Source organism: Schistocerca piceifrons, chromosome 3, assembly GCF_021461385.2.
Source record: "Schistocerca piceifrons isolate TAMUIC-IGC-003096 chromosome 3, iqSchPice1.1, whole genome shotgun sequence".
Lineage (NCBI taxonomy): Eukaryota > Metazoa > Arthropoda > Insecta > Orthoptera > Acrididae > Schistocerca > Schistocerca piceifrons.
The window spans coordinates 372,018,703-372,029,483 of NC_060140.1; the positions used below are offsets into that span (position 1 = coordinate 372,018,703).

General features: G+C 38.2%; 1 protein-coding gene across 3 annotated transcripts in view; it reads left to right on the top strand.

Annotated features, from left to right (window-relative positions):
* Window positions 1-6,095, top strand: part of LOC124789339 (cAMP-dependent protein kinase type I regulatory subunit) — a 266,916-nt gene extending 260,821 nt beyond the window's left edge. For 2 of the 3 annotated variants that reach the window (XM_047256658.1, XM_047256660.1), the window contains exon 6: window positions 5,639-6,095. In XM_047256658.1, the coding sequence (XP_047112614.1) occupies window positions 5,639-5,723 (85 nt within the window). In that variant the 3' untranslated portion in view covers window positions 5,724-6,095. The remainder of the gene's footprint in view (window positions 1-5,638) is intronic. The other variant, XM_047256659.1, reaches the window with a different exon arrangement.
* Window positions 6,096-10,781: the final 4,686 nt, after the last annotated feature.

Here is a 10,781-nt window from a genome sequence, read left to right on the forward strand (position 1 = left end):
AAAGCCAGATTGGCCGGAGGTAAATAAATTCTCTCTTCAGACCCCAGCTGTACCATTCAAGACACACTTCTTTTTGTACCAAAACCCAATTTTATTGACATTTTCTGACTTTTAACATAGACATGTTAGTTATAAGTGTGTGTTATGTATGCATGCATCCTTCAAAAATCATTACAGGAAACGCAAAGGATCTGCACTGTAAAGTTTGAATGTATGATTACACATGCAAAAGGCCGGGCCTAACAAAAAGCATGACACTTACAGGTTTGAGGTCTTAAAAATATCTTTGATATATGATTATTTCCCTCCTTCAGCTTTCTTCGGGCTGCAGTATCAGTCCACTTATGCAAACAGAAGATTTCAGCTGATGTTGCTTCCTCCTGTTAACTTACTTATTGCAGTGCTGCATCAGTCACCTTGAACCTTTCCGAATGTAGAGTTAGATTCCTTCTGCCTCCTCTTCTGTTACTTCCTCCTGCATCACCATTTTAACAATATGATTGTCAGTTAGTTTAATCAACTTCATTATTTGCCATCCATTTTCTGCGACAGCCTCTGCACTGACATCATCACAGCCCAGTACATCATGGAGGACTACTATTATGATATTAATTATGTAGCCTGGATAGCACAGAGGCCAAATAGTAATGAGCCAAATAGTTCAGAGTCTACTGTATCAGAAAAGAGGTTATTACTTCAGATATTTGATTTGGAATCAGATTTTTTTAAAAAAAAAATGGGTTTAGACGTATGGAATACCTGTTCTTTCATTTGAATTTAGTTGTATTATCAGACTGCAGTTTCTACTCTTACTAATCTGTATGCAGGACATGAGTGCTAGACTCCTTTTAATGACAATGAAGCAGAAGGTATTTTTCCAAATTCACTTACTTTTCAACTAGAAACAGACACATTTCAGCAACATGATGGTTCCATTTCATGTACTCTATGGAAGGTCTTTGTTATAAGGCAGAAATTGCTCCTGAGAACTTACTAACGTTTACTGTAATTTGTAATATAAATGTAATAAAGTCCCTTATCAACTGAGATGTTCTTAAATTTCTTGCTTGTTTTTGTGTGCTTGTATAGTTTAATTCTCAAACTAGTTGTGTTTTTGTACTTCAGAGGGCAGTCTCACAGATTTAGTATCTTTATAGACTACATACACACACTGTATAGTACGTTTGTTACTTGCTTTGAAAGCCCTGTAAGCATTGGTCACAGCAGTCAGCCACCAGGCTCCATCAGTGACTCAAGAGAACAGTAATAAGTCACATATTTAGCTTTTTCTGTTTGTTTCCATAATTTAATTCTTAAATTGGTGGTAGTAGGATAGATAGGGCGTGTACATGCTGTTTGTGGACACAGGAGCAGCTGGTCACAGTTTGCAGCAGCTGAAAAGTATTATAGTCATGGTCATGCCTCGGTGTGTAGCAGTGGCAGAGCATCTTGTGTGTCCCATGGGACACCTCAGATATTGCTTGTTTTGCCCACAGGCTCTGCTGCCGAGGCACCTCACAGCATGTCTGTTGCAGGGGAATCAGTGTTAACTGCAGGATGAGTGACAGATTGTAACAGATTCGTGTCACTTGAGGTGGGCAACTGTTTGGCCTTGCCCATTAACCCTTTGAGTGAGCAGGTGGCAGCTTCCTCAGCAGGGTCCAAGCAGGCACATTGGGAGGGGGGGGGGGATTTATTAGTTATTGTGAGTTCCAATGTTAGGCAAATTATGGAGCCCTGTAGGAAGTGGTGTCGAGGACTGGAAAGAAAGTCGCTGTGGACTAAACATGTGTGCAATTGGGGGAGGGGGGGGGGGGGGGGGGGGGGGAGAGAACCTCATCGGAGATGGGGAGAAGGCCCTGCCTGCATCTATCGAGCCCATGCAGGGGCAGTCATTTGCAAGTTTTGGCTCACATCAGAACCAGTGACACCTGTCACTTTTGTTCTCAAGCGAGCCTCAGTTTGTACATTCGGATGGCAAAAGTGTTAAAGACTGAGTTCCTTTGGTGTGAGCTGAGTGGAGAGTCTTGCCCAAAGGCTCCATTGATTCTGTGGTGGCCAGGCTGCAGATCTCTGGATCTTTGTTGTGGAGTGGTGACCTATAGGACTCCCTTTATAGTCGGGGGTGTACTATGCAAAGCAGTACTTCTGGTGTCCACTGATGAATGCTAGCCAATCAATAAGTTCAGAGAGCAAAGTCGGACGATGTAGAAAGTAAAGGCACTTTAACAGTTAAAATATTAACAATAAACTGTTGGAAGTATTTCTAACAAAGTTCCTGAAATTACTGCTCTTCAGGAAAGTTGTTGTCTACAAATTATTCTCGGAACCGAGACCTGGCCGAAACTTGAAGTAGAAAGCTCTGAAATATTTAGCAAGGCGTGGAATTTTCATCAAAAGGGCAGATCGCCACCATTAGGGGGCGAGTGTTCATTGCTGTTTACAAAAATATTGTATCTATCAAGGTCTAAATTGAATCCGACTGAAGTTATCGGGATTTGAATAGTAGGCCTAGGTGAACTAAAGTTGATTATCGGATATTTCTACTGTCCAAACTATTCCACAGTAACAGTTACAGAACTGTTCAAAGAAATTTTACTGTCAATAGTGCAGAAATATTCATATCGTGGAATATTTGTTGGAGGCAACTTTAACCTACCAAGTATAGACTGGGACATCTATGGAGTTTTGCAGGTGATATGGACAGACAGTTTTGTGAAGCACTTTTGAACAAGCTTTCCGAAAATGGTCATGAACAGCTAGTTAGACCTTCTACTGCAAACAGACCTGACCTTATCGACAGTGTCAGTCTAGAGACAGGGATTAGTGATCAAGATGTCATCATAGTGGTAAAAGTTGCTAAAGTTAATGAATCTGTCAAGTAGTGTAGGAGAGTATGTATGCTACAAAGGACATACAAACAGTCGTTGGCATCCCACTTCGATAGGGAATGGACAACATTTAGTTCCAATGTGACAGACATAGAGGAATTATGGGCAGAGTTTAAATTTATTGTAAATTGCTCCATGGATAAGTATGTGCTGAGTGGATGGTTTAAGGACAGAAAAGACCCACTATGGTATAATAATAAAATTGGGAAAATGGCGAGGAAGCAGAGATTGTTGCACTCTCAGTTAAAAGGGAACACACTAATATTGCCAGACAAAAGTTGAAATTCATGTGTCTGTAAGAAGATCAGTGCATGAAGCATCCAACTTACACTGTCATATCTTGGCAAAAGATCTTGTCAAGAAAGTTCTGGTCTTATGTAAAGTCACTAAGAATTCTATCCAGTCACTAGTGCACCAGTTTGGTGTGGTAATAGAAGACAGCAAAAGGAAAGCTAAGGTCTTAGCATTTGTGTTTAAGAACTCATTCATGCAGGAGGATTGTATTGACATACCTTCAGTTGACTGTTGTACAGATTCCCGAATGGAGGACATAGTGATAAGCTTCTCTGACCTAGAGAAGCAACTGAAAGAATTCCAAACAAAATAAGTCGCCAGGTCTGGATGGAATCCCAGTTCAGTTTTGCAAAGAAAACTTGACGGCACTGTCCCCTGACTTAGCTTGCATTTATTTTGAATCTGTCACCTAGCGCAAAGTCCTAAGTGACTGGAAAAGGCACAGGTGACTGCTGTATATAAGAAGCATAAAAGAACTAACTTTCTATATTGCAGAGGAATATCCGTAACTTCAGTTTGCTGCAGAACTCGTGAACATACTGTCAGTTCGAATAAAATAAAGTTCCTTGAGATGGAAAAGCTGCTGCCCTCAAATCAGCACAGATTTAGTAAGCGTTAATTGTTTGAAACTCAGTTTGCCTTTTTTTCCACATGACATATTGTGAACTATGGGTCAAGGGCAACAGGCAGATTCCATATTCCTAGATTTCTGGAAAGCGTTAGACACAGTGGCCCACTTCAAACTGATAATGAAGTTATGAGCATACAGAACAGGTTCCCAGATGTGTGAGTGTCTCGAAGATGTCTCAAGTAACAGGACACAGTACATTGTGCTGAATGGCAAAGATTCATCAGAGGCAAGGGTATCATCAGGAGTGGGCCAGAGAAGTGTGATAGGACCACTATTATTCTTTATATGCATAAATGATCTGACAGACAGGATGAGCAGCAATCTGGCTATTTGCTGATGATGCTGTGGTGTTTGGGAAGCTGTCATCATTGTGTGACTGTAGGAGGATACAAAATGGCAAAATTTCTGATTGGTGTGACGTCTGGCAGCTAGCTCTAAATATAGAAAAATGTAAGTTACTGCAGATGAGTAGAAAAACAATTCCTTGCTGTTCAATACAGCGTTAGAAGTGTGCTGCTTGACACAGTCGCGTTCTTTTAATTTCTGGTCCTAACATTGCACGGCTACATGAAAAGGAATGAGCATGTAACGATGATGGTACTAGAGAAGGTCAGTGGTCAACTTCTGTTTATTGGGAGAATTTTAGGGAAGTGTAGTTCATCTATAAACAAGAAAATGTATAGAAAACAGTGTGACCCATTCTTGAATTCTGCATAAATGTGTGGGATACCCAACAGGTGAGATTAAAGGAAGACGTAGAAGCAATTCAGAAGCATGACGCTAGATTTATTACTGGTAGGTTTGATCAGTGCACAAGTATTTCAGAGATGCTTAGCAAACTCGGATGGGAATCCCTGGAGGGAAGATAATGTTCTTTTCACAAGCCACTATTCAGAAATTTGAGAACCGACATATGGGAGTGACTACCGAACAGTTCTATTGCCACCAACATACATTTTGTGCAAGGATCATGAAGATAAGAGTAAAGAAATCAGGGCTCGTATGGAGGCATAAGACAGCTGTTTTTCCCTCGCTCCTGTTGCGAGTAGAACAGGAAAGGAAATTGCTAGTAGGGACACAAGCTGCACTCTGACATGCATCATACAATAGCTTGTGGAGTATGTATCTAGATGATCACTTTAGTATTATACTAGACATGGTCTTATGCCATTTAACACTTCTGATTGTGAACTATTATACCCAGGGAGGTAAAAAGAACTGATACGCAGTTAAAGTTTCACATATATAGGGCATTGCTTCACATGAGTGATTGGTACGGCACAAATTTATGATTATCAGTGACCATATTCTCAATGACCCAACTATTTGTAACATGTTAATGAAAGTGAGTAAATGACTAAACAAAAATTGGTCTTCTTGCATTCCACAGTTATGTTTTAATATTTAGGGTAAAGAATCTTTGAATAGTAATAAGAGTGAGCAAGAGAAGAGCAGCTGGTGCAGACCAGAGAGAGACATAATTTAAAATTATGATTTTAGAGTTTCTGAATGTTAATGCACCAGAGGAAGCCAGCACAAAAGAATGTGTATTGACATGTTGAATGTTGTTGCATACTAACTCTCCTTTCCCCACACATGTAACCAGCATGACAGCTTTACTGGTTCAAGAAAAGATTATGAAAGAACGTTTTACTTTGTTTTGTATTGACTAATTCCTGTCATTTACTTTTTCTCAAGCATTTCGCGTCTTAACTAGCTGTAGGGAAACTACATTTCACATGAAGATTACAGTACTAATTTCAGCTAAGGTAAAAGTTTTTCTTTCCTTTCTTGTCATTAATATTCTCATGTGTTGTTTCAGATTTGAAAGAGTACTGGGACCATGTGCAGATATTTTGAAGAGAAATATTACACAGTACAACAGCTTTGTGTCCTTATCTGTTTAATGGTGCTGCAGTTGGAATCGTAGGTTTAATAGCTTGACATTCACTGGCAGTGTTAATGTGCCTGATATAATGTCTCAAACAAATAATTACTTACGGTTTGCTAATTACAAGTTCGTAAAAAGAAGCTCAAACTTTTTAATGTAGGCGAATATATACTGCATGTGAAACTCTGATGAATGTTTTTCCCCTATTTTCCATACTTCATGCAAAAAAGCTGCTTAATTTTTACTTACACAACCATTTCAAACAAATACAGACTAGTGCAACTGAATGTGCATTTGTTTTTTTGTTTTTCTCTGAAGATGGAAAAAATATTTATGTACATTAAAAGAAACTTTTGTTATAAGATAACTGGGGAAGAGGTTGTTGAATGCAGCTTTTTTTTTTTTCTTTTTTTTTTTTTTTTTTTTTGAGGATAAGGAATTTTAATCATATAAAATATTACAAATTAAAAATATCATATTTATTGACAAAGTTATAAAAGCACTATGTATGTACATTTTCAAGAAATAAAGTTTTCAGCCATTGAATGAATGATAATTATTACATTCTAGTAGTCTTGTAACATCTTAATATGTAATTCTGGATTGAGCTTGGATGTTTCTTTCCATGATCATACCTGTAAAATAGCAATTTTATACCGTTCTAAGTTTTGTCTATGTGTTAGTCACGTGCATAACTTAGTGAAGTTGAATTTCTATCAGTGGACAATAAGTAGCTCATACAGTCTTCATTCCTATATAAAATCAGTAAGTCATATTAGAGCAGTCAGAATCAGTTCTAGTTCACTTACAATTTTTGCTGCACTCATACCTTACCTTGTCTCCAGCAAGGTCGCTAGCAACATTAACATTAAGTGTTAGGGAAATCCATGAAAACCTAAATCTGGATGACTAGACTGAGATTTGCTACCACTGGGCCATCTTGCTCGATGTACCTGCAATGACTAAAGATGCACAGACATAAACGTTTATGCTCCACACATTCCAAGCCACATGTTCATAATCCAATACCGTGACTTCATTGCTCTGTGAACTTTGTTACTCACAGCAACTGGAAAAAGCTATACACGCTTTTCATTTGCATTTCATGTATCACAAAGTCACATGCTTGCAATTGTGAAATGAATACTGAAAACATGCAATGAAAAACTCCCATTTATTTTTATCCCAACTGCAAAAATAAAATTCCTTCTTGCAATAATTAAAGGATTAGAAGCAGTTAGAAATTTCCTAAATAGCATTTCAGCGATGGTGAAGATGCTATTAAAATACAGTCCACCATACATCAATACATCACCAATTTTTGGCACTGATATTTACGGAAATGTTGCATTATGCGTGATTTACATGCAAAGTGTTGGAAGAAAGAGAAATTTTTCGAAATGTCAGCTACCTGGAAACACCGAAGATTCCTTGCGTATGTGGGAAAATTGCATTCATTGAGTATAATAGATGCTGTTTTAATTAATGTTTTCTATGTCTCTATGAAAAATATCATCCCGCAACTTAAATTAAAATGTCGAAAGCACATCCAATGATTAATCCCCTCACAGTCTGGTATTTTGTCAATCACCATTGTATTAAATAAAGTTAATTGCACCCTTATTTATTTATGTTCGACTTAGACTTTTAAGCCTGTCCCTTGTCCTTAGAACCTGTGTCTGCAGATTGGAGCATCGAAGTGCAAAGCAGTTCGTGGTACCTTACCCAACTGCACATATATAGGATTTCAGAAATCACAACAGGCATACAGTTTCAGGTAAATTTCATGTGTTTGGTTTTAATTGTTGATAAATATAATATCTATTGTGATAATAAAAGTTAACAAACAACCGACATTGGAAATTCAATAAAAGTTCATGTAAATACACGTGTCTTTTCATGATATTACCTTTCAAAAGTAATATGTTTGACTTAATACGATTAGTGTTAGGGGAAAAAAGAAAAAAAGGAAAGAAAAATAGCGAGACTCGATTCTGTGATCCACCCACTACAGAGCTCGAACACTAACAACACGACCGCCACTAGCTCGTGCTGAGGGCCACAACGCACCAATACACCAATGACAAGTAAAACCTCTATCGCCATTTTCTCAAGATTGCCTAAGTAGTATGCCTTACTTGCACATCATTTCGTCCTAATGGACTACTGTACAAGCACAAAGTTTTGAAGAATATCTGTGATCTGAACTTTGTGGCTGTAAGATGTGATAGAAGACCCAGTGTTACTGTACATAATTGTACAAGACAAAGCTTTCAAATTGTCAATTCATATGATAATATCATGTTTCAGAAACAGTGCTTACACAAACACGTTATATTGAATCCTACAGAAGTTCCACGACTAACCAAAAGCCTTACCTTCAGCCCTACAATCCAGTTCAATCATAGTCATCAAAGACACACTCCCTCCTGATGCCTCCACTGTAAACACTTTTGCTAATAATCCAACCAAATCTAATTTAATCCTAAGATTTTGCATTGCCTCTACCAGTTCATACTATCATCCAACCATAACACCCATCCCCCTCTCCCCAGTTATCTTTCAGGAATTTAATATCTCCAACATGGCCTCACCAGTCTATCCCATGTCACTTCTTAGAAACGCAAACCTCAGTCTGATGGGTATTAGTGTCTTTAAAGGCTAATAGTAATTTACCACAATAATATAGAGCTTACTCAGAAGATTAACTGGAAAAGGTGTTTTATGCAATCACTTTTAATTGTATTCAGATGTAAATGTGATCAAAGAACCTTGTGTTGCTTCAAATTATTTTGATGCACAAGCATAGGAATTTTTGTATTTGTTGTGAAAGCAATAAATAAATGTTCAGAAACACATCATTGTTGCAATTCAAACATTATTTTACAAGAACCTTTAACTGATTTTCTTACAATTATCCTTTGAAGCTGATTTCGCCATTAAGCAGCAGTCGGCACATAGCTGTCATTTTGGTAAATTATAGATACTAGTAAAAGGCCATCGAAAATAAACAAAGACATGTTCACAAGGAATTGAACTTTCAAACAATGGAAACTCCCAAGTTGAAATATGAACAGTATAAGGAAAGATAGATAGCTACTTCCTGTAAAGATGACATATTAAACTGCAGACAGGCACAATGAAAAGGTGGTTATATATTAACTTCTGGCCAAAGCCTTCATCAGAAAAGAAAAACACTCACACGCCACGCACAAATGATCACCATCTCTGATGGAATGCCATTAATCTCTGACATAGCAAGATATATTAATTTGTTACACACTGGATCTCACTTTCTGTTTGGATACCAGTCCAAACTGCTGGAGATGGCAGTCATGTGTGCATGTGGGGGATGTGTTTGCTTTGTGTGTGAGGGGGGGGGGGGGGGGGGCATGCGTGCGAGCGCTTTCCCTTTTGTGATGAAGGGTTTGGCTGAAAGTTAACGTGTAAGTGTTTTTTGATGTGCCTGTCTGTAACCTCACGAACTATATCTTCACCATTTTCTGTCAGTAAGGCCATTCAATGGTTTGAGCTCGACTTTAAGCATTGCTTCTGTAGTTTCGTGTTTTGCTTTTCAAAATTATTGATGCATGAAGTAGTCTCCTTATTACCTTTTGTTTCATGACTGTCTTCATGTAATGATATAGGTTCATTTATATTTTTTTTTATTTAGAAGCAATTGGTCCACAGTCCTATACTAATGATACAGAGTTAGTATGGCTTTCAGCTATTTAACTATGTAGAGAAGCAACTGGTTTGGTGATGTGCTGATTATGCACCATCATGTACACATTTGCGTTTCTACAAGTTGGACCTTGTAATCTATATTTCTTATTGTTTCTGTGTAATAAAAATGATTTGTTGCATTTTACTTCATATTATCATGGTCACCACCACCAAGCTTTTCTGCTCTCCAGTGACCACCTTGCACCTTCTAATGGTACCCTGTCTTGGCCTGTAATTGAAATATTGTTAAATAACTGATGAAACAAAAGTCAGATACAATTCTGTCAGAATTTTCCAGGCACAGAATTGATTAAAGTTAATTGCAGGACGAGGAATCTAGAACAGTTTTTGCTAACGCTGTTTGTCGTAGAGTGCCAACAGTGACAACAATTTTACTCATCTTTCTGTTAGAGCCCATAGTTGCTGTTGTATCTTGTTGCCCTAAAAAACAATCGGGATATGATCTTGCTGAGAGGTTTCATGGCAACTGTAAGTGGTTAATGACAGTATGTTGATCGTCATCTTGCAGTCAGCATTGCGGTGTAATTTCTTCATTCGATAAATTTATCAATAATGTCAATTAACAGAGTTCAAGTTACTCTGCTATAAATTCTTCACATAAAAAAGGACACTTTTTTTTCACCTAATGAAACATTCACAATAGACTGGTGAGCCAAAACATGACCCACCTGATTAATAACTTGTATGTCTGTCTTCGGAACAAAGTGCAACATTAATTCTGCTTATCAGGGATCTGATAGTTTGTTGGAAGGTTTGTGGAGGTATGTGCCATTAGATGTCTATGCACAGATCATGTAATTCGCGTAAATAACAGGGCACTGATTTACATACATGGTGATGGCACCCGATAGCAACACAAATGGGTTCCACAGGACTTACATCAGGTGAATTTCGTTGCCAAGACATCAACATGAGTTCACTATAATGCTCCTCAAATTCCTGTAGCATGGTTGTGCTTCAAACCATTGTAGCATGGTTCTGGTTCTTAGGCATGGACAGCGATAACTCTGAAAAATGATGTCGACAGGAAAGACATCAAGCATGAAGGGGTGCATGTGGTTCGCAGCTGTCAGTGTGTCTTTGATTACTATCACAGTTCCCATGCAAGTGCAGGAGAATGTCTCCTTTTGCATAATACTGCTCCCAACAGCCTGCATCTGTGGGGCGCTGCCCATTTTGAGCCACCATTCACCTTGATGACAGTGTTTTTTGGAGATGAACATCATCCTAGTGTAGCAAGAATACGATTCACCCAAAGAGCTGACACATTTACGTTGATTGACGGCCAAAGTCTGATCATCCTGTGCCCGATGCAATCATAATTGGT